The sequence below is a fragment of the Mesocricetus auratus genome, unplaced genomic scaffold (assembly GCF_017639785.1).
Source record: "Mesocricetus auratus isolate SY011 unplaced genomic scaffold, BCM_Maur_2.0 Super-Scaffold_100014, whole genome shotgun sequence".
NCBI lineage: Eukaryota > Metazoa > Chordata > Mammalia > Rodentia > Cricetidae > Mesocricetus > Mesocricetus auratus.
Window position 1 is genome coordinate 63,746,934 of NW_024429197.1, and position 24,316 is coordinate 63,771,249.

Genomic DNA, 24,316 nt, shown 5'->3' on the forward strand with positions numbered 1-24,316 from the left:
TTGGCCTCTTCTGTGTTCTCCAGCAGGACCTGCTAAGCATTTTGTTTTAGAGTGCTGCCTTGGTGCATTTTATTATTGAAACTAAATACTGGAGGCAGGCTAACTTTGTAAGGAAAGGGTTTTATTTAGATCACGGTTGTAGCAATTCAAGAACATGGGGCAGCATCAGCTTGTCTTTGCTGAGAACCTTGTGGTAGACAGCTGGGGTATGGGCCAGAAGGGTAAACGGGAAACAGCAATTGACCTCCAAAGATCACTTCCATGGACAGCACCCTAACTGACCTAAGGAACAATCACCTTGCCTTACCTTCTAGAAGGTTCCATGCCACTTCTACACCTGGAAATTGGGGAAAAGCTTTGTGGTGGTTTGCCAATTGTCTTCTCCCCAACTCTCTCCTTTGGGTTGGCACACATCATCTAGTTTCCATTTTCTAGAAATGTGTTTAAGTCACTTGACTATTCATGGGCCCCTCTTCCATTCTGTTAACTGTAAATGGTTTGTTTCCATTGTAATTTCATATTTTTGAGGTTCTCTGGGAAGGGAAAATAGACTGTCTATTTGCACAGTCAACTATTTGAACTACAACTGTACAGTGATTTCTTTTTTAAAGAAAAATGTAAAATTTCATAGTTATCCATGTCTATTATTGATTACATTTTTAAACAGAAAAGTAATTATATGGTGGTGTTTATTATTAGAAGCAACCAGTGTAAGTAATTTTGGGAAGATGTTCATATATTTCATCTTGGTTAATTTTCCAATAACATGAGTGCATTATTATCAGTCCTTGTTTGTTATAGTTTGGGACAGATGTGAAGTACAAAATAAAAAAAACTTTAAACTTTGGTAGTGTATGATATTTGAGTATATAATTGGTTCCCTAAACTTGAAGATGTGAAGAACTGAAAAATAGGCAAGAGTTCGATTTTGTGGGGTTACACTATATATTACTTCTTTTGTCTAGAACCAAGAAACGCTGAGTCTAATGCTCATCCTGGTTCATTTTCTTTAGGAAAATCAAAAACTCAAGACAGAGCTTTTGGAAGCACAGACAAATGTAGCATTTCTTCAGAGTGAGCTAGATGCTTTGAAAAGTGATTATGCTGACCAGAGTCTGAATTCTGAACGGTATGAAACTATTCACAATAGAGGGTCATTCATTAAATTTGGTAAAAATTAATATATATATGTATATATATATTTCGAAAGATGGTACCTTTAGTGACAGATTTCCTTCTCTGTCTCTGTCTCTCTGTCTCTCTCTGCCTCCTTTCCCTCTCCCTCTCTCCCTCTCTCCCTCTCTCCCTCTCTCCCTCTCTCCCTCTCTCCCTCTCTCTCTTTCTCTCTCTCTCTCTCTCTCTCTCTCTCTCTCTCTCTCTCTCTCTCTCTCTCTGTATGCCTGTTAATCTCTTTAAAAGAGTAATTATTTCACTTATTTGCCTCTTAGGACAGCGCAGGGCTTAAAAAATGTTTGATTTAAGCGGCCATGGGAAGAAACTACTGTGTAATAACAATCTTCTGTTAAATCTGTTAAACATGCTTGACAGATAGGAATACTGACCTAAAACATAAGAATGAGAGTTATTAATTATTCAGTTCATTGGGTTTGAGGTGTTGGTATTAATGACTTAGAACCTCATATAGTGAAAGTCAGGCATTCTTACATAAGAGATACAGTTGTATGCGTATACACAGGTAAATTTGGGCATTTGGGGAAATATTTATTTTCAAACTTCAATCAGAATTACTCATTGTAGCATTAAATAATGCTACAACTTTTACTGGCTATGTTCTGTCTGGATCATTACAGACAACGCGTTGTGAGTTCAGCATATTTAAAATCAAAGAAACACATGCCTCTGTCCTTTAAAATTTTCAAGCTCCCTTGGGAAAGCCAAGACAAAAAGTTAAGCAGCATGCACTGAGGACCAGTAGTAATGCCATTAGCAGCATCACGGGTGGGTAACTGCCTTCTTCCAGCCTATGTTAAGGAGAGGAAAGGTCAGCTTGCGTTGAGTCAGGGAAAAGAGGACCCAGTGATGGAATTATTCACTGAAGCAAGTAGCATTGCCATCAACCAGTAACATCCGTGTTTTTATGCCTTCACCCACAGACTACCCTAACTCGCAGGTACCTTTGTTATCGTCAGTTCACTACAAATATTGTAGGTAAGGGGAAAATCAGAGAAACAACATATAAGAGACTGGTTTGGGGAGCAGTGATCAGACTGTTGGACAAAAAGATGGTTTAAATAGGAAACAAGCTTTTGCTGATAAGCTAGTTCATAGACATTATCAAAGGGCCAGAATTTTTTGCTAGGAAACTTAGATTGCTGTATGCAGTTGGGTTTTAACTCAGCAGCAAAGGACAGGTTTCTACGACTGAGGCTGGGTAGCTTGCAAGGAAGTAAGCTAGGGATGAGCTTGACTGTGCCTCATGCTCACGCCTGTTGTCTCTTCTCTCCTCACTGAAACATTACATATAATTTTGCAGGGATCTGGAAATAATCCGAGAGTATACAGAAGATCGCAGTAGTCTTGAGAGGCAAATTGAAATCCTCCAGTAAGTTCTCAGATGAAATGCTCATTGCATGTTAGCTAATGTTTATTAATAAAACATGTGCCACAGGTATCACAACCTGCCATGACCAGTGTTCAGGTCACTGTTTCTGGTCACTGAAGTATATTTGGCATGCCTGCTTCACTTTCTGACTCATCTGCCTGTAAATAAATTACTCCAGTGCAGTTCAGTTCTCAAGGTCCTTCCAGGTCTGTGTGGTGCCTCTGTAATGATGCAGCCTTCACCCTCATTGTTTTCTACCTCACATCTGGAGAGCTCCCAGGTCCTCACATGATGTGGCCATAGGATAGTGTTTGGCCATTCTTTTTCATTTTATACTGACTCTATAGCTTTTGTTTCTTTTTTAATAAACAATTTCCTAAGAATTTTTATCCTAATCTATCAACTTGACTACTAAGTTTTAGTAATTCCATCTTCTAAGGATCTTTGTTAAGAAACCTTGACATCCCCGCATTTGTTTCACTTACACAGTATAGTCTTTGTTTTTCAGTCTACTAAATGAAATAATGTTGGGCTCAGCAAATGTTTCCAGTTTTTATTGTTCATTGACTCTCTGCTGTGGCAACTGCGGAGGTCACTTTTTATATAGTGTTATTCATTCGCTCATTAACTCATTGGGTAGATTTCTCCGTTAATATCTTTCATGGCTGAGGTACCCTTGGAACTGAGGATAGGACACTGAGTAGCAAAAAATAATCTCTCTTTTTGTGAGTCTAGTCTAGGGAGGAAACTGGTTACTCATAGAAATAAATATGACGTACATTACTAAATGAGAGAAGCATAACCAGGGAAAAGTACGTGTCCCCCGTGAATAACTATGGAAGTTCAATAAAGTGCCCCTGGTGGAAGTGATACAAAACTTACTATGAAGGATGAAGTGCTTACAAACAAGAAAATCAGATGCTCCATGGGACAGGGGCTCCGTGATCCTCATTTCTTAGCCAAGGGAAGTGGATGATGAATGACTTTTATGCTATGCCATGAAGTAATTGCTGAAGTTCATGTTCACATCCCAATCAGTCTGAGGTCAGTGACCAAGTATATGATTGATACAGAAACCCCATCATGGTGGAAAGAGGATGTGATGCAGGAATCGTCAGCATGATGTAGCATGCTGCATCAGTGCCTGGGGCTGAGCTGTGTGAACAGGAGGACAGAGACCTGCACTAAGCCCACTGACACAGGAGTTATCTAAGGGAAGAGCGAGAGCCACAGCCTCGCAAATTTATTCTTAAGCTGCACCCAGACCATCAGGACGGAGAACTAATCAATTCAGTCATGGCACTTTGTATCTGTTTCCAATTCTGTTTCTGACTTTTAAATGGAGACAAGTTTATAAAAGTGTGACATATCTGTACATTACAAATAGCACTGCCTTAAGACAGAGTGGGAGCATTGGTCCCTTAGTACTTCCTGTTTCTTTTTGCTGACTTCTTTTCCTATACAGAACAGCTAACCGGAAGCTGCATGATAGTAATGATGGCCTCAGGAGTGCACTGGAAAACACTTACAGCAAACTCAACAGATCCTTGGTATGTGATGTCATCTTACAAGATGTTCTTTCTCTTGATCAAACATTTTGGCATAAGAAAACCATATGATGTTTTAGAATAACTTCATGTTGATCTTATAGTGAGACGCTTTTTATATATATGATAAGTTTTCTAAATTAAAGTTATGCTTTTCCCATTTGTAAAATTTAATGCAATGATGTTAACCAAACTCTTAAATTTTATATATGTATATATTTTATATTTATATTCTAAGAAGCTAGAGAAAGATGTGGAACATGTAATGTTTTAGCCTTGGAGGGTTTAATAATATAAGAGCTAGTTGGAAGGACAGCAAAATATAAGAAAAAGTGAAAAATCCTGTGGTCTTAATAACAAACAGTATTTTCAGTCAAGAGGAGGCCTCTATGCTTCTGGCTTGCTTATGTTCCCTATGTCACACTCTTTGAGAGAATGTAGACCTTGGGTTTTGGGTTTTAAACCCTCCAGTAAGAAAGAAGTTTCCCCAGATTGCATTTGTGATGAAGCCTCTCATTCCACTTTTGAGGCTCAGTTTTAGGCAGGAGTGTCTAGTGCCGTATTAGGATGCCAAATCATTACTCAACAAGATTTCCAAAACAAACAAATCCAAGGAAGCCAATGTTGTGGGGTCCTGGCATATCTGAGGAGCCAGCAGACTCTTGTGGAGACTGTAGTAGAGCCATGTCAGAGCTAAGGTTGTTCAGGAAGAGAAACCATGTCTGCTATCTTTGCTGAAACTTTCCAAATGATATTTTTCATGTTTATATTTGTTCATGTGGGTTCATTGACTTTTTATTTGTATTGGGAGTTAAATCAAGTGGGTTTGCATAAACATATATCTGTGGTATAGAAAATGCCTACATACTAAACAAGTATTGTGTGTTACAGCGTATAAATAACATATCACCAGGGAATACAATTAGTAGAAGCAGCCCCAAATTTAATCACCAGTCTTCTCAAGCACTGGCCTATGATAGGTATGTAGCACTTGCTTCTTTTCTTATCTGGGTTGTACATCAAGGTTGAATGTAAGAAAAATTAACTTAGAGCTGAATTAAAACAAAGGCATATGTTTAAATCATAAGTTACATTTATTATGATCTTACTTTAATGCTCAGAAATGTGAAAATGGTGAACTAGTAAGGTGAACTTCGGTGAAATTGAATTTTGTTTAGTAGTTGGGACTTTGAATGAGTGTAGGCTTTTCCTAATTGTCCCTCCTTACCCCCAAGGGGAAAATTTCCCAATATCCTGTCTTGAAAACAAATGAAACAAACAAACAAAGGGACTAACTAAATAGAAACGACTTACAATCTGGAAATAGGCAAACTATTCCAAACGTGGTTTAACTGTACTATAGTAAAAAAGCTCTTATGTTCTAGGGATATTTTATTAAAGTAGTGCAAGACTGTATCTGTATCTAGGGTCCTCTTTGTATCAGGAAATAGATCAATTAAAAGGATTAGGTGTGTGAGGTTTCTCATTTGAGGACTGTTGTCTTCATAGCTTATTGCAGAGAATGAACTCACTGCACTTTACACTTCCTCTCCATGCTATGGGGGCATCATGTATCTCCTGGCAAGCGACAGCGTTGTCAGTCTGTCCCTTTGTGCTCTTACCCACTGGGAACTCCTCGGTAACCTTGTCTCCTCTTTTCTCACAAGGTCATTCCATTCTTCATATGCAGATGAGGACTGTGACTCCTTGGCTCTCTGTGATCCTCTGCAGAAGATGAATTATGAAGTTGACAGCCTGCCTGAGAGTTGTTTTGACAGTGGGTTGTCTACTCTGAGAGACCCCAATGAGTGTGACTCTGAGGTGGACTATAAGCACCAGAGAGGATTTCAGAGTTTGCATGGAACACAGGAGAGCCTCGGGGGAGATGCATCAGACACAGATGTAAGCCAGAAATGTGGCACTCTGATACCTTCCTTTGACTAAAATCTTCCAGCATGTTTTATAAGAATCTGTCTTAACAGCACATAACTTAGGCTGTTATCACCATAAATGGATGCTTAGTCATTAGAATGGATTTTTTCCCCTACCAAATAGGGAAGAATTCTCAAAAGATTTGCCTTGAAGAGGTTTGTTTGTTCAATAATCACACTTATAGTAGAGTCAGCATTATAGCATTATGTTTTTTTTTTTAAATTTGGTCTGTGATGTATACTTGAGGGATTTTGTTCATAATTGTTGATTTTTTTGATAGGTTCCTGACATAAGGGATGAAGAAACATTTGATTCTGAAAGTGTGGCCTCAGTCTTACACGGGAAGCCACCAGGGTCTGTTGGTGAAGGCAGCATTGCTAGTTCCTCCAGAAAACCCATCTCGGCTCTTTCACCTCAAGTAGGTAGCTTTCAAGACTCTTCTGTTACTTAAGATGAAAAATGGGCCCTGTCGTCACCTATGTGACTATTTTCCCTGTAGACAGACATGGCGGACAATAACTCCAAAGCCACATCTCAGAAGGCTTACAAGATTGTGCTTGCTGGAGATGCTGCTGTGGGCAAGTCCAGCTTCCTCTTGAGACTCTGCAAGAATGAATTTCAGGGGAACACGAGTGCAACCCTAGGTATGACTCTTACTTCCATTGATAACAGGACAATTACCACTTCTAGCTTGATTTCTTTCCTTTCGGGATTATATACACAGTTTCACAGATTTAAAAATCTTATGTATTCATTCATGTACACAGACATTGTGTGTGTTTATGTGTATGCCCTTGTGGTAAAATAATCCTTTATTTTGACTAAAGACAGAAATAGAAGGGCGATGGGAATCTTTGTAGATAGTGAGATCAAACCATAGGAGAAACTGTCAGCCAGAGTATTGCCCTGCCCAGGTGCCCAGGCCAGCCAGCATGAGCATGTACAAGGCACTTCCTCCCTGAGCCAAGCCTGCCTCTACACCCAGAGACTGCTGACAAAGAGATACCTGATCAGAGACATCGATGAGAAAGGACAGCCATCTGAGTCATTAGGACCTTGGGAGGGGGTATAAAGGCAGGCCTAACTTCCTGTTACTCATTGACTCCCAGTGCCTGAGTCATGGGTGCTGCATCTTCTCAGCCCCCCTTCCCCCCACATGCCAAGGGGTGTCCAAGCAGGGTCACCTGCAATATCAAACAAACCCTGCCTAGACATAGTCGATTCTTTTTTCCATACATATTTTTAAATTTTTTAAAATTCATTTTACATACCAACCACAGTTTCCTCTTGCTGCCCTCCTCCTGCTCCCCACCCGTTCAGAAGCCACTCCCCAGAAAGTATAAGGCCTCCCATGGGAAGTCAACATAGCTTGGCACATCAAGTTGAGGCAGGACCAAGTCCCTCCCCCATGCATCAAGGTTGAGCAAGATATGCCATCATAGGTAAAGGGCTACAAAAACTGATCCCACTTCCAGGTGCCCCACAAACAGACCAAGTCACACAACTGCCACCCACATGCAAAAAGCCTAGTTAGGTTCCATATAGGCTCCCCAGTTGTTGGTCCAGAGTCCATGGTGTCCCATGAGCTCAGGTTAGCTGTCTCGGTGGGTTTCCCCTTCATGATCTTGACCCCCTGGTTCATAATTCCTCCTCCTCCCTTTGCCTGAACTCCTGAAGCTCTTCCCTGTGCTTGGCTGTGGATCTCTGTATATGCTTCGATCAGTTACTGGATAAAGGTTCTATGATAACAATTAGGGTATTCACTAATCTGGTTACAGGAGAAGGCCAGTTCAGGCATCCTCTCCACTATTGCTAAGAGTCTTAGCTGGGGTCATTCTTGTGGATTCCTGGGAATTTCCCCAGTGCCCGGTTTTTCCCTAACCCCATAATGGCTTCCTCTATGAAGATATCTCTTTTCTTGCTCTCCACTTCATCCCCCCTCCCCAGTTCAATCATCTCATGTTCTCATCCCCCACCCTCTCTTCTCTACTGCCCCTCCACCCCAAGTTTACCTAGATGATCTCATCTATTTCCCCTTCTTAGGGTGATCCATGTATCCCTCTTAGGTTCCTCCTTGTTACCTAGCTTCTCAGGAGCTCTGAATTATGTTCTGGTCATCCTTTGATTTACACTAGTATCCACTTATGAGTACTTTCAATTTCTGTGAAGAGTTGTATTGGAATATTAATAAGGATTGCATTTAATGCATAGATAACTTTTGGTAGAGTGACCTTTCTCACAATATTATTACCATCCATACATGAAAGTCAGAGGTATTTCCATTTTCTGATGCCTTCCTTAATTTCTTTCTTCAATATCTTAAAGTTTTTATTGTACAAATCTCTTAGTCTTTCACTTGTTTACTTAAAGTTGTCCCAAGATTTTTTCTTTAATTTTTGAGGTAATGGTGAAAGGTACTATTTTCCCTGATTTCTCTCTCAATCTGTTTTTCATTAGGATATAGGATATAGGCTACTGATGTGTGTGTGTGTGTGTGTGTGTGTCTGTGTGTCTGTGTGTGTGTATGTGTTTGTCTGTTAATTCTGTGTCTTGTTTCTTTGCTTCTTAGCTATATGAATTTCCTTGTGGAATCCTAAGGGTAATTTATATACTCTATCATAACAACTGCAATAAAGATGCTCTGACTTCTTTTCTTATTTGAATCTCCTTAAGTTGTATTAGATAAAAGTACTATATTAAAAGTCCTGTATTAAATGTATAAAAAGTTAGTGGACATCCTTGCTTGTTTCTGATTTTAGTGGAAATTCTTTGTCTTTTTCACTGTTCAGGATGTCAGTTTGATGTAAATTTCCATTATTATGTTGAGAAATGTCTCTTTTATCTCTAATCTCTCCAAGACTTTTACTCCAGGTAGAAGTATCATTTCAAAGGCTTTTTCTGCAGCAAATGAGATGATCATTTTGTTTTTTGAACCATCTTGAATCTTAGGGATGATGCCAACATAATCATGACGAGCAGCTAATCATTTTGCTGTGTTCTTGAATTCAGTTTGCAAGTATTTTCTTGAGAAGTTTTGCATTTAGGTTCACAGTAGATAATGATGTATTTCAGTCTGAAGAGGGTAACTACACCCAAGAGATCAACTGAATAAATGTTCCCTGAACAGTATATCAAGGTAGAAGAGGGGAGACGTGCAGCACTTCTCAACAGATATAAGAAAATTTTAATAACATCTTTCATCCTCTCTGACCATCATGTCGTAAAGTTGAATACTCACAATGATAGTAACAGCAGAATGTACACAAACTGATGGAAACTCAACAAATCAGAATTGAATGAAAAATTGAATGAAGACATAAATCAAGAGAGAAAGACTTTAGAATTGAATGAAAATAAACACACAACATACCTAAATCTCTGGGACATGATAAAGGGGTTCTGAATATTATTTGTTTTCCTTTGTCATCTAAAGAGTTACTTAGACAATCAGAAATGATAAAGAAAATTGGTTCCCTTCACCACACTGGGCATATCTGTAAATTTATAGTTCCCTGATAAACACCTCAAGAAAACAAACCTGGAAGTTCACTTCAATTTGGTTCATTAAAGAACCGAAGTAGTGCTTTGCTTACTAGAGAACATGACACACATATGCATGTGTGCTTGTGTGTCTTGTGTGTGTGATAAACAAATCCATCTGAACACACACACGAACACACAAATATACATGTGTATGTGGGTGTAATAGTCATATGTGAGCATCCATGTGCATATACATGTAATGTCATATGCATATATATACTTATGTTACATAAACAGCATGTATATACTATATATATGTATGTATATATATACATGTACATACACATACATTCTTACAGTTTTGCATGCACATGGCATATAGGACTGAATTCAGTCATCTAGGAAAAAAGAACTGAACTTACTTTATTCCATAGAGTCAGGTGTACCTTAGGTCAGCAAGGCTGCAGATAGTGCATCCATATTTATCTACATAAGTGAATTGACTTATTTGAAGCTTATTCTTTGATGTCCAAGTGCATTTTTTTCTACTTTGGCTTCGGCCAAAACTTGCAGAATTATCTGTGGGATTTCTATTTCAGGAGTTGATTTCCAGATGAAAACACTGATTGTAGATGGTGAACGAACAGTTCTTCAGCTCTGGGATACAGCTGGCCAAGAGAGGCAAGTGCTTTTCATAGTGTTTTGGATTAAGGAATACAAATGCAAGCCTCATAGGGTTGGCTATACTATTTATATTCATCATATACCACTGTACTTTAAGATACTGCATTTGTACTTATAAGGTATGTGTAATCCCCAAAAAGCTCACCTTCCCAACATCTCCTCCCATACATTTGCATCATTTGTATGAAAAGAGGATCTTTGAGCTTCTTTTGAGCTGATGCTTGGTTGTGTCAGTACACTTTGCTGTGGAGAGAAGGCAACACTTCTGAATGCAGTGTCACTGTGAGGGGTACTTAGTTTTGAAGTGGTACACGATGGGTAAAGAGACTCTATCAAATAACCTTGATTGAAGGGCAACAGCAAAGAAAAGTAGCAGATATACTTCTGGTGATTCCATATGTTAGTGCTCTTGACAATGACCAGAAATATGAAGCATAAATTTGAATTTTATCTAGCTCTCTGTGGGTAAAAATTTACTCAAGTATGCAGTGACATGAGGTCCTGGGTCCGTAGTATTCATTGCACTAAGATTCAGTGATGACCATGGAGACACAGTCTGCCCTTGGTCACTGCAAATATTACCTCATTGCTTTCCCCTCTTTTGGTCTTGGAGATTAGGCCACGGGCAAGAAACAGCATACATAGCATACATCCACTTTCCTCTGTACCTACTTCTTAATATCTTAATATCTCTTTTCATTTAAAAAACAAGCAAGCAAGCAAGCAAACAAACAAACAAACAAACACAAAGACCTACTCCTGCCTCTTAGAATAAAATTCTCCAGAAAACTGGGAGTTCCACCATTTGTGTCTTTGCATATATATATGTATATATGCAAATTATATATATAATATATGTGTGTATATATGCATATATATATTATATATATATGCAAAAGGACGCATGTGCCTGTGAAGGGCATAGGCCAATATCAGATGTCTTTTCAGTCACTCACTGCCTTGTTTTTGAGACAGGTATTTCCATATGTTTGTTTGCTGGTTTCTGGGATTGAACTTGTTTTCATTGTACTTTCACCATTGTTGGGACTAAAGTTTGAGGTTAGGATGCAGTCTTGGAATTATCTGATGGAGAAAAGGATGAGTTTTCTCAATGATCACTAGACCTCTCTTAAAGAAGCTTATCAGTAGTGTTTGCTGCTAAGACTTTTATTTGTCGGAACTGGTCATAGAAAGTAAAAGCTGAAGGGCATAATAGAGATGAAGTGTAAGGCAAGGACCAGATGACAGGTTGATGATGAGCTTTTGCTTTGTCTTTTCCAGATTCAGAAGTATTGCCAAATCTTACTTTAGAAAAGCAGATGGTGTCTTACTGCTGTATGATGTTACTTGTGAAAAAAGCTTTCTTAATGTACGGGAATGGGTGGATATGGTTGAGGTAAGGACTATAATGAAGGAATTGAAAACTATGGGAGGGAGTCATGGACTGTCTTAAGAAATGCCATTTTTATTTTTTTTCTGGGGTGAACATGATTAGGAGCCACTGATCTGTGCTGTCAGGAAGATTGACAGTTTCCAGTGCAATTGGCAGCCTTGTCTCTTCCCAGGATCATTTCTCAAATCGAAGATACTTCTGCAAGTAGCTCCTGGAAACAACTTCTCGATTCTATGCTAGATAAAACATAGGAAACTTGTATAATGAAATGGAAACACGGGTAGCCACAAAAGCAATTTTTGCCAATATGATAGTGTTTGCATGGCATGTACAGTGTGGCAGGAATTTTAGAAACAGCTGAGACAAGTTAAACTTATTTTAGTTGTGATGTAGGAATATTTACATATCACAAGATGGCTTGGAAACATGAATTTGAACTTTTGACATGTGGCGTGGGTGACATCTATGTTAAGATGTTCATATCTCCACTTAAGGGTCTCTCATATTATTTGGTTTCACAGTCAGAATTTTTAAAAGTACTGGGTTTGCTGCCAGTTGTTACCAACAAGCATAAAAACAACAGGGTACTCTCTAGAAAATATAAACTACTGGTAAATATAGCTTCCCAAGTAAATAATATCATCTGTATTTTAAACATATTGTTACAGATGTGACTAAACAACTAGTGTTGTCTGATCTTAAGTGTGCCTGTGGATTAAATGTTTGCTTCGTGACTACAGACTTTATTGGAAAAGATGCTGTGTCATTGGAATAATTATTTGATGGTAAAATATAAATATACCTTGTCTTACCAAAGCACAATATCTTTTTTTGTTGTTTGTTTTTTACGAGACAGGGTTTTTCTGTATTGTTTTCGAGGCAGTCGGACCAGCCCGGCCTCGAACTCATAGATATCCACCTACCTCTGCCTCCTGAGTGCTGGGATTAAAGGTGTGTGCCACCCCCGCCCGGCCAAAGCACAATATCTTAAAGTCACTATAAATGAAATTAAAATTATTCACATTTCTGTAATATTTACCTGATAAAATTACTCATATATTACCTTTACTTCTCTAACATTCAAAAATAAGAGAGAAAAAAGTGATTTTTTTTTTTTACATATTGTGAGACCCCTAGAGTATAGAAAGCGTATGGAACTTGCTTGTGTTCACAATACTACTATGTAGGGATAGAATGGAGTCATAACCTCTTGACTCAACATTGTTCATTACTTTGGTAAAGTTGATTAGTGAGTTACAAATGAATAGCAGTTGCTTTGAAACTAAAGGAGGAACCCTAAGGAGCTTGTCTCTGCGAGAGAGCCTTCTACTATGGAATAGAACTCAGTGGGCTGTAACCCTGAGTCCTGTGTCAAACATCTTATCATTAATATTTGGGGCTTAGTCTCCATTTTCAGGCATTATGTATGCTACAAAAAATGCCCAGAAAATGGCAATTCAAAAGGCAAGGTCAACTGATGAGGAAAATGTCCTTACATTAAGTGAGGCACTGCAGATGCATTTTACGAGTGAACTTTTCAGCCAACCATATCACTTTCTCATGGGATCAGAAAACTGCATGCAAGATGATTTCTTGGAGTTCTTATGAGGGAGAAAGTAGGTGTCACATTACATTTGAATTTCACTATAGAAAAATACTAGCTAGAAAGAGACTTCCCCATGGCTCTTTCCAAGATGAGGCACTGAAATTACACAGTCCCTATTAACTGGCTTACAAAGAGTGGCACCATTGCTAGTGGCAGACATGGAGATGACAGTAAGCTAAGGAAAATTTACATCAAGGAAATGGTATACAGGAAGTGGCAGGTATTACAGAAGAGTAAGGAAGGGGGAAGGCTTATGATGAGGCGGAAGGACCAAGGGGTCCTCATAGAGAAAGTAGTGTTTAAGTCTGTACTTCAAGGGAGGCTACATTCTATTTGCCATACTTTAGAAGTCAGCTAGACACTCGGCTACTTGGCTAGTGTGATTATTTGTTTGTCTTCACCATGAATCCTGAAGAGATCACCAAAGAACATAGCTCATGAGCATCTGAATGTGTGGGACAAGCACCGAGGAGGCCTGTGTGCTCCTTGCTCCTCTTTGCATTAAGTGCACTTTTATGCCTTAAGTCAAAGGCAAATGCTAAATATAGTCTCATGTTTGTCCTTATGTCTTGGCCCTGTATGAGGAACATCTCAAACTGAATGAGTGTGCCATATAAACACTTCAAAGTTTAACTTCCAAGTGTTTGTTGTGGGATGGCCACTTATCCTAGCCAGGAACCAGAAACGTATGTTTCTGTTCTGTCACACATATCACATCTGTTATTTACATCACAGCTTTACAAAGTGAAATATTCCCTTTGAGATTCTTAATCCAGACATGGGCTCCTGGTCGCACTAGGGATTCTAAGATCCTATAGAAGTCTGTAGACATTAATTGGGTGGTTTTGGAATCTACAACTTAAGAAGATTGGTATTTAGGATTTGCCTATTTAGCTTTGTTGTAAACTAGTGATTATGAGCCTACACCCTAGTTTTGTACTAGTAAAAATAACGAGTGATCTATACTTTGCATCTGACATGCAGCAGTTGATGAAGGATGAACATTGTTTTAAGGAGAAGCTGTTACCCAGCATCCTGTGGACATTCCAACTGAACAGAATTTTGTGGTCATGTCACTGGGTTGAGTAGTGATTGTAGTACACTGTAAACAGTATAGACAGATGACTAGTCTCATACCCTTCACCTTCTTTATTATCTAAGAATGAAACATTGTCTATGTGGGGCAATACAGTAATTTTAGACCCCAGGCTTCAGCTTTACATGTTCTTACTTCAATTATCTAAATCTCAGACTTCTCACTTGCAAATGCAGAAGAAGGGTGATTGTACTTCAAGACATGTTGATTTTTAAAAACTAGTATCTTAAATGTAAGTAATTTAATTGTTGCAATTATCACTAAGACATTGTAGTATGAATAAGGAAAACACAGAGACAGATACTGGGGTTCAAGTTGAAGCTCCTAAAAGCAAAGCAGCCAAGCCACTAGAGAGTTTTTACTCTTCTAAGGCTAAGACCAAAGAGAGGAGATCCTGTCCTCAGTGTGCCTGCAGAGACTGCAATGCTCTCCACCAAACCTCAGACTGAACTGAGTTCCCCTGCCTTATACTCTTCTCTAGTGCTGGGATCAAAGCTGTGAGATCTCTTTCTTTTAGACTGATTCACTCCCATGTAGCCCAGGATAGCCTTGAACTCACAGAGACCCATCTGCCTCTTTCTCCTGAGTCCTGGGAGTAAAGGTGTGGACACCACTGCCCGTCCTCTATGGCTTAGGTGTGTGGTTAACTAGTGGCTTAGAATGCATGTGGCTAACTAGTGGCTTAGCTCTTCATTCTGATCTTCAGGCAAGGTTTATTTGTTAGATGACAAAGAATCACTATAGACACAGAATGGAAACAGCTGTGTATTCTATTCTACACCTATAAATGATTATGAATACTAAATTTGTCACCTTTAGAAAACTGGACAATGGCAGCAACTGGTACCATTGTCACAGCACTATAGTTGGTTCAGAGTTTAATGTTATATCTACTTCTTTTCCTTCCTGGTAGGATGGAGCCCACAGAACTGTTCCTATCATGTTAGTAGGAAACAAGGCTGATCTTCGTGATGCTGCTAATGCAGAGAAACAAAAGTGTATCTCAGCGTATCTTGGAGAAAAACTGGCCATGGTAAGAATGGGGGGTATCCAAAATGAGGCAATATTGTGGTAGGCCATTGTTCTCAGAATTGGGGGCAGTCCTTATCCTGGGTACTTCTCTGTGCTGACACAGTCCTCGCCCTGTGTTGTACCTCACTCTGTATTGCACACTGTGTTGGAGACAGTCCTTGTGCCTGTGTAGTTCATTGTTTTCTATACAACCCTTACTCCTGTGTACTTTACTGTGCTGGACATATTCTTCACCTCTACGTCTTACACTTTCTTAGAGATAAATTCTTACCTTTAGTAGTTTAGTGTTACACACAGACCTCACATTGTGCAGTTGGCTCTTTTGGGGATAGTTCATATCTCTTTACTTCACTGAGTTGAGAGAGTTATCCTCTCCTCTCTAGTTCCTTGTATTTCCCCTGTGTAGTTCATTGTGTTGAGGATGTTTTGTTTTTGTTTTTAGCCCTGTGTTGTTAACAGGTTTGGACACAGAACTTATCACTATGTAGTTCATTGTATTGGAGACATTTCTCCCCTTGTTTATTGCACGTTTTGGAAACAGTCCTCATCCATGTTTTGTAGTTTACTATGGTGGACACAGTTCATATCCCTGTGTTGAAGACTTTCTGCAGCTTGTGTAGTTCCTGTGTTGAAGACAATCTTTACTCCTATTTGTTTCAGTGTTTTGGAGGCATTCTCCATCCTGCATAGTTGACTGTGTTATGAACCATCCTTATCTTGTGTTGAACCAGTCCTTACTTTGAATAAATGACTGTGTTTGATACAGTCCTCAGCCTGTGTATTAATATACAGTAGTGGAAAACAGTATCCAACACAGTGTGTTGGACCCTATGTCTTACCCTTGTCTTATACTTTGTTGGAGATAGTTTTCACCTTGAGTACTTGCCTGTGTTACACACAGCCCTCACATTGTGTGGTTGGCTGTTTTAGGGACAGTTCCTACCTGTCTATTTTATACTTTACTCCTTGTAGTTCACTATGTTGTACTTTTCACCACTGTGTATACACTGTGTTAAAGATTGAGTCTGTAGCTGATGGTGTTGGACACCGTCCTCATCCTGTGTAGTTGAATGTTTCTGGGGCAGTTCTCATTTTGTGTAGTTCATTGTGTTGAAGATAGTCCTGCTCCCTCTCTTCAGTGTGGCTGGAGAATCCTGAGACTGACTACTGAAGACCCTGCTCCTATCTTTTATACGTCTCTAGATCTGGGATTGAAGAAATGAGCTCTGTTACTATTTTAGACTGATTCAATCTCATGTAGCCCTGGGGGTCCTTGTGTCAGAGAGATCCATCTGTCTTTGTCTCCTGAGTCCTGGGATTAAAGGTGTGTACCATCACTGCCTGACTTCTATGGCTAACTAGTGTGGCTGCTTTGCTATTTTGATCTCCAGCGGCTTTAACAAATCATAAACAATGTATCACCACAGAAGCTGAGGTGAGATAGGCAACCTAGCTATTAGAAAGAGCAAGTGTAAACATCTTGATCAGGTGGAATTTAGGACCCTGAAGAAATACAGGGAAGGGCCAGGTACCTGGAGATTTATGGAGTAAAGATAGGATGTAAGGTAAAGCAGGAAGATTACCTCAATGTGACGTTAAGCAGGGTGTGGTTGTCTGTGGAAAAGCATTTGAGCATTACCTCAGAAAGGATGAAAATCATTTCAAGGGTAGAAGCAGGGGAGCAATACAAGCAACTATGCAAGGGCAGCCAATGGTGGTTGTCTATGCACTGGAACATTTCACTTCAGCAACACAGGAGCTCTGTACTCTGATGGGAGAAGCCGAGAGCATAGGAGGAAGCCTTAGCCATGGGACCATGCACACACTCCCTCCCACCCACTGAGGGTCTTGCTATATAGTCAAGGCTTTCGTAGGACTTACAAGTGCCCTGATACTACAAACATGTTTTATAGATATATAATTCCTAAGTGGGTACCTTAAACTATTATTTTCATCTGCCTCAAATTATTTGAAGATAATATGTGGTATTATGTGCTTGATTACTATAAATGGAATTTTGTATTTTTTAAATATAAAATGAAAATCTTCTGATGAGGAACTATTCCTAGTATTACTGTGTTTACTCTGGTTTGTTTTGTTTGCTTCTTTAGAGTGGGGACTCATGTAACAGGCTGAATTTGAAAGTTTGCTTCCAGCTGTTTAGTGCTGATATTCTGGGCACACTTCACTACACCTGGACAGTCAGAATGGTTTTGTTTCTGTTGTTGTTTATAAGCCTTGAAACTCTGATTTTACTTTTCTTAGTTGTCACTCTTACCATTCTCTCTCTCTCTCTCTCTCCGTCTCTGTCTCTGACTCTCTCTCTTTATATATATATATATACACATACATATGTACACACACATACACATATATATCTACATACAGACATATAGACATACACACACACAGTTGTTTTTCTAAGCAGGGTAGCCTTGGCTGTCCTGAAACTCACTCTGCATACCAGGCTGGCCTCAAACTCTGAGATTAACCTGCTATTGCCTCCAAAGTGCTGGGACTAAAGGTGTGTGCTACCATATTTGGCTAGGAAAAATGTTTTTAATTTAATAACTTAAACATCAGGAAATCTAATCAAAGCCTTCACTGAATTGTATTTAATTTTTTCCTACAGACCTATGGGGCATTATTCTGTGAAACAAGTGCCAAAGATGGCTCCAATGTGGTTGAAGCTGTTCTCCATCTTGCTCGGTAAAGTTGGCTTGTGTTTAGAAAAATCAAATTTTCACTTACCTAATGGATATGCCAAATTCTCTCATCATAGTTAGAATATCATCATAGTTAGAATATCTGCTGCAGAACATAATTTTGTCTTTCATGGTAAGGAAAGCAGTACATGTATCTATTATAAAGTCTAATAATTCTGTTTGTTTATTGTGGACAATGACTAAATATTTTTACTACCAAACAAAAGAGATGTAGCTGAAGAATTTTTGAACATTTTTCAAAGTATCACTATGAAATATAATAGTTGACTTATAGTATCATCTCCAGAAAAAAATTTAAGCATAATAGGTTATTATTAACATAACTGTCTACTATGAAATTTTGCTGGTCAAATAGGGTATACAGAACAACAACAACAAAAAAGCAAATTGCATATCATACCAGTTAGAATAATTGTCTGAAATGCTCACTTTGTAATTATTAAAAGAGGACAGTGGTGTGGAGAATACATAGCATTTCACACATGGATTAGAATAAAATTCATCTCTAGAAGATTTGCATAAAAACATGCATGTCAGTTCTTCAAGTATTGCTGGACATGACAGAACTATCTCCCTGATTTTTATTTTCTGTGTGGTTGTTTCTTGGTTACAGTTTTCTTAACTTGACACAAACTATCACCACTTGAATAGGGAGAACCTCAACTGAGACAGTACTCCAACCAGATTGGTCTGTGGGCAAACCTCTGGGCCATTTTCTTTCTTAGTGTTTGATTTGGTACCACTGTGCATGCTACCACCCCTGGCCATTTGGCTCCCCTGGCCATGTGGTCCTGGGTTATATAAGGAAGCAAGCTGAGCAAGCCCATGAGGGGAAACCACTGGTATCTGCTTCCATTTCTGCCTCCGGGTCACTGTCCTGTCTCCCTGACGGTCTGTGGTGTGGAACTACAAGTTCAAATACATTCTTTCCTCCTCAGGTTCCTTTTGGTCATGCTGATTTATCACAGTGATAGTAACCCCAAGATAGAAATCTGTACCAAAGGGTGGATTAGTGCTAGGACAAATCTAACCACATTGTTTTGGGGCGGATCGTGAAAGGACTGTGGAACTGAACTTTAGGCTGGAAAAACCTTTGATATTCAAAACTTAATGAGCTATTCTGTGGGAGTCTGGAAGAGAAAATTGAGAAATATGAAAAAAATACAAGGGATAGGGGCTTGGTTTATAGTTTCATAGGGAAATTTTGGAGTTCTTCAGACTTTATTGGGACTCTTCATGTGATATTTTGAAGTGAGAATGTGTAGTTCTTGTCAGCTGGGACTGAATCAGCTGTGTTTGAGAGGAGACCAGAAGCACTCAAATGGAACCTTCTCTTTTCTGACGCTATCAACAATGGTCATCTGGAGCTGATAAATTAGTGATGGCTAATAAGAGACAAGTACTATTAAGGTGAAATCCTTTTATTTGTTCAGGGTCAGCACACAAAGCTCTGATCTATAGTTGGGGTGAGGTTGTATTTCACACTGTCAGCCAAACTTGGTGATGTCTCCAGGTGGTACTGGTTTCTAAGGCATGAAAGGGTCATGGAGAGTAGTGGAGGTTTGCAGTTGTGAGAGGCCAAGTGAGGACATTGTGAAGATGCACTCTCAGTTGCAGTAGAATCCCCAGGATGGAAGGGGTCAAGGAAAGAAATTGAAGTTTGGTACCTTGTGGCGGGGCAAAGTCCCTGAAGGAAGTCCAGGAAGTCTGTTGATGAAAATACAGCCCAGGTGCCACAGAGACTCAGCATTTGGAGATGCTAGTACCATGGGATGGCCATCCAAGGCAGAAGCAGCTTCAGCCTGTAGCTGGCCTTAGACTCAGAGTCCCACTGTGTATGCGATAGAGGGTAGACTGGGCCCATGCCTTTGAGGCCCAGATAAATGGGTCTTATAAATAAAGCACTGAATTTTTCATACTGTTGAACTGTGGTTTTGCTTGATCTGATTGTGACTGCCCTGGCTCTTCCATGTTGGAGTAGGAAACTATGTTAATTCGCTTTTAGTTTACAGGATACCACAGTTAAGAGACTTTAGAACGTAAAGAGACTTTGGGTGTTTTAGGGAAACTTTGAAATTTATGTTAGAGAGACTTAACTTTAGAAGCGTTTAAATTTAAAGATTTCAGAATTTTAAAAGTTGGAATGTTTTCTATTGTGATACTAACATTGAGATCCTGGAGATGAACAAAAAATGAAAGGTTATGATTTAATAGTAGTGTTTGTGTTTCAAGTTAACAATGGGTTAGCCGTCCCCACCTTACACATGGTGATGGCTTTTTATAACAGCAATAGAAACCTTAACTAAGACAGTCTGCCGTTGATGGAAGCATGATTCATTGCAATAATAAAGGAATTATGTATCTACTTAAAGGGGACAATGTTCTCTAATCACAGAAAAACATACTATCTCAAGATGAAGTGCTCTAGGCAGTCAGTGGCTTTTGTTTAATGGTAGAATTATCAAGACTTTGTGTTTAGAAACTGTTAATTTTATATTGTCCCTATAATTAATCTCCACAGGGAAGCAAACAGGACATTTACTTTTGTTATAATCCTTTTCTCTCATCTTCTAGGGAAGTGAAGAAAAGGTCAGAGGATGATGACAGCAGATCCATTACCAGTCTAGCTGGGTCCACGTCCAGAAAGTCACTGCAAATGAAGAACTGTTGCAACGGCTAAACCCCAACTGTCTTCAGTTCCTAAAGTCCTTGTTTCTACAACACTGACTGTGGGACACTGTTTCTCAATGGAGTGTGTGTCATACAACGCTGGCCTATGAAGAAACACAACCTGAGCTGTGCTTCCATTCTCAGAAACCTCAGGCTTTCTCTGTTTTTTCTTAGTGAGCTATTTGGGATGTTTGACCCATGTAAATCACTAAGAAAAAAAAGTGTGAATGTTTTTGATATGATATGGTAAAATAAAATTATGTTCTCAGATCAAAACTATTTAGAGCCCACTGATAAAGTTGCTTCATAAGAAAACTGACTTTGTAGTTAACCTGTGGCAGTGTTTACTTAAAATTTAGAAACAAGAGCATAATACTTTGTTTTATGCAATACAGTGCTTTTGTATTAAAGAACAATGAGACTGGCAGTATATTATGTATTACAGCTTTAAACCATGGGTGGTATAAGATGGCATGGTTATTTTCATTTGGTAAATCAGCTTTGTGGCTCCTTAGCCCGATAATGTTGGGCAGTCCAGGCAACATTATATCTCTTCCCCTCTGCAAAATAAGGAAGTTAGCCTCCAGTGCCTCTTGGATTCTGGTACTTTTTAAGGAGCATGAAGGGCACAGTGATTCATAGTAACTGAGGACCCTGTGAGGCATAACTTTTGTTACTAAGGTATTGGTTTGTTAAAGTTCTGAAGTAAGAATAGAATTTGAGGAAATGGGAATATTTTAGACTCCCATTATATAAAAAATATTTTTTTGAAGACAGAAGGTGTGCTTGAAGAAATGCATATTTTAAGAGAACACAATTTCAGGAGTACTTGTGAAATCTGTGGTTTAAGTTGTATGTGAAAATTTTAGTGAAGATGTGTATAACACATTCTACAATACCACAAAACTATATTATACCTAATGGTTGCCAGATGCTGAGGGGACTTAGCACTAACGGTCAGTGGGGGCATGTGCCTTCTTAGGAGAATGGACACAATCTACTGAAATTAGTTTCCAGTAGTAGTAGAATAATTTTGAATTTGGTGAAAGCCACCAAACTTTTGATTTGGAAAGGATAAGTTTTATGAATGTGAGTATGTCTCAGAAAATAGAGTGGTGCCGAAAGTAACTTAATATTTTAACAAAAGCATATATTGTTGCTATTTCACATTGACCTGTGATTTAGAGCATTACCTGTAGCATAATGCCAATTCCTCAGCTCCTAACTTCAAGTGTTAGCTTCCTCCTTAATGAACAATGGGAGATTGTTATTAGGCATAGCTTTAGAAAGTACCGTATTTAGAAGAAGTTTGCCTTTAAAATGGTGAATCTGTCTTTTAGATAATGTGACTTATGACTACTCAATGCCTCCCACTCCTCCCGACCAAAATGTCTTTAAGGAGCAAAGGCCTCATTATGTGATCCAGGATCGGCCAGCAAAAACAGGTTTCCCGTAGCCTGAACCAATTAGATTATTCTTGGCAAGAGACTTAAATATCTTGATTGATACAGATCTAGGCTTTGAATACTTACCTAGAACATAAATAATACTGGTTACTTATATAAATTGTATTATATATGTCCTAACATTTCTTTTTGATGAATTAAAACAATTCTTTGGGCTGGCAAGGTGTCTCACAAAGTAAAAGTTCTTGTTGTCCAAGCTTCCCAACCCAAACTCCGTGTATGAACTTGCAGTGGAAGGAGAGAATGGACTCCCAAATGTGGTTCCCTGACCTTCACACATAGGCCATACTGGCCAGGTGATACATGTACACACGTACAAAGGGCAGTAAATACTTCTTTTTAAATGATACTTCCTTTTAACAATGCCTTTTGTGCTTTTGATTTTTGTTATCAAACTTGAAATTTCTTGTGCTTCATTTTTTTTTTTCCTAACTGAGAATTGAATTGTTACAGTTATACACAAAAGTCAAGTGCCTTATCCCAACTGAAGGTTTCTGGGATTGAAGCAAGAAAACTGAATCTTCAGTAACTCAGTACGAATGGCTACTTTATGTCTAATGGTTTGCAGCCCCAGTTAATAAAGAATACTTTGTGAGAAATTGACACAGATGTCAGGGAAGAGTAGTGATGAGTTTTGTAACTTGTGGCACAGTTAAAAGTTTGCCATTAGTGTTTGCCTTACAAAATGGAGATCCCAGACAAGGCTGACTCTTACATATTAATAGATGGCACATGTGTGGTACTCATGGAATAGACTGTTAGCATGCATGTTACCATGTTCTCATGTCATTTTCCTCATTTGTTGTTTTGTCCTCTACACTCTGTTAAAACACAACAAAACAAAACCAAAAACGTGTATTGTTAATGCAGAAGTTCTGTGGGGGTTTTGCCTCTAGTTGTGGGGTCAGAATAGCTGTGTTGACCAGAAAGTTGTCTAAGTAACTTGAATGACAAGCTAACATTTTCAGTGATCTGAATATAAAATATTCAAATTAGAGGTTTCTATCTCTGCTTAAGAAAAAGCTAATTAAAACTATTTTTATCTGACTTGCTGGTAGACTATATTTTGATTTCTCAAAAGTGCCCCTTAATTTAAAGAATATTTTAAATAAGGAAAAATAATGTTTTCAGTTTCAGCTTACTTTGATATGTTCACACCTTTCTTTTGCTAAAGCTTACGTTGATATCTTCACACATTTCTTTCAAGTAACTGATCTTGCATCCATTTTTCCTTAGACAACTTTTAAAATCACAATGATGCTATATACACCTTTTAAATGCACTTTAATACATTGGATAATATTTTAATTTCATTATGGAAAATAATATTGGAAAGTAGGCATTTTTCACTGTTACCTTTTAGGCCTGTTCATTTTCATAATTTATTTTTCTACTTTTTGCTTTATATGATATTATATAACATTTGATTATTTAATACTAGGTGCAATTTGAATGAATACAGACTGTCCTCCCTCCTCTAAAGTTGAGGTTAAGGGTAAAGATTTATTTTCATATTTATATAGTGACTAGCCTCAGAATATTGTTTTTTAACCTTTTGTTGTATATATGTGTAAGAAATTATGTACATATTTGGCAAATAAGCATCTGAGAACTGAGTCACTGTTATATGATTTATATGGTTTATATTTTTCAAAGTTTGAGCTGTTTATATATTTTCAAACCATTGATAATGGTATGACAAAGTATGATTGAATAGTCATGCAAACATCTGAGAAACTATAAAATATGTGTCTTGTAAATGCAATAAAGTGTTCTTATTTTGGCCCTGAGCTTTGCTGTGGGTATTGTGAAGCAGCTGATTCCACAGTGTCTGAAGGAGACACTTCTTCGGCAGCAGCAGAACTGCCATTCTTGCAGTGGGAGAAACAATGAATGAGTGTGTGGCAGTTGGTGCTTCTGTAGAGGGCAGCATGGAGTCCATTGATGATGCTAGGAGACCAGTAGCGGGACTTTTGCAATGGCATTACTGCATGTGCTGTATCCATTCTTTTTAAAACAAACTTGGAGAACTTCATATGTTTGCACTGTATTTACATTTCTACTCCAACTCTCTTCCCTCTGACCCATGCCCCCATGCCCTTTCCACTTCCTGTTGAC

General features: G+C 38.6%; 1 protein-coding gene across 2 annotated transcripts in view; it reads left to right on the top strand.

The window, feature by feature from the left end:
* The window catches only part of Rasef (RAS and EF-hand domain containing), a 55,480-nt gene extending 31,492 nt beyond the window's left edge, over nt 1-23,988 (top strand). For both annotated transcript variants that reach the window (XM_040757310.1, XM_040757311.1), the window contains exons 6-17: nt 1,014-1,129; nt 2,495-2,563; nt 4,029-4,113; nt 5,002-5,090; nt 5,778-6,012; nt 6,323-6,460; nt 6,542-6,686; nt 10,125-10,206; nt 11,491-11,605; nt 15,218-15,337; nt 17,969-18,045; nt 20,637-23,988. In XM_040757310.1, the coding sequence (XP_040613244.1) occupies nt 1,014-1,129; nt 2,495-2,563; nt 4,029-4,113; nt 5,002-5,090; nt 5,778-6,012; nt 6,323-6,460; nt 6,542-6,686; nt 10,125-10,206; nt 11,491-11,605; nt 15,218-15,337; nt 17,969-18,045; nt 20,637-20,742 (1,377 nt within the window). In that variant the 3' untranslated portion in view covers nt 20,743-23,988. The remainder of the gene's footprint in view (nt 1-1,013; nt 1,130-2,494; nt 2,564-4,028; nt 4,114-5,001; nt 5,091-5,777; nt 6,013-6,322; nt 6,461-6,541; nt 6,687-10,124; nt 10,207-11,490; nt 11,606-15,217; nt 15,338-17,968; nt 18,046-20,636) is intronic.
* Nucleotides 23,989-24,316: the final 328 nt, after the last annotated feature.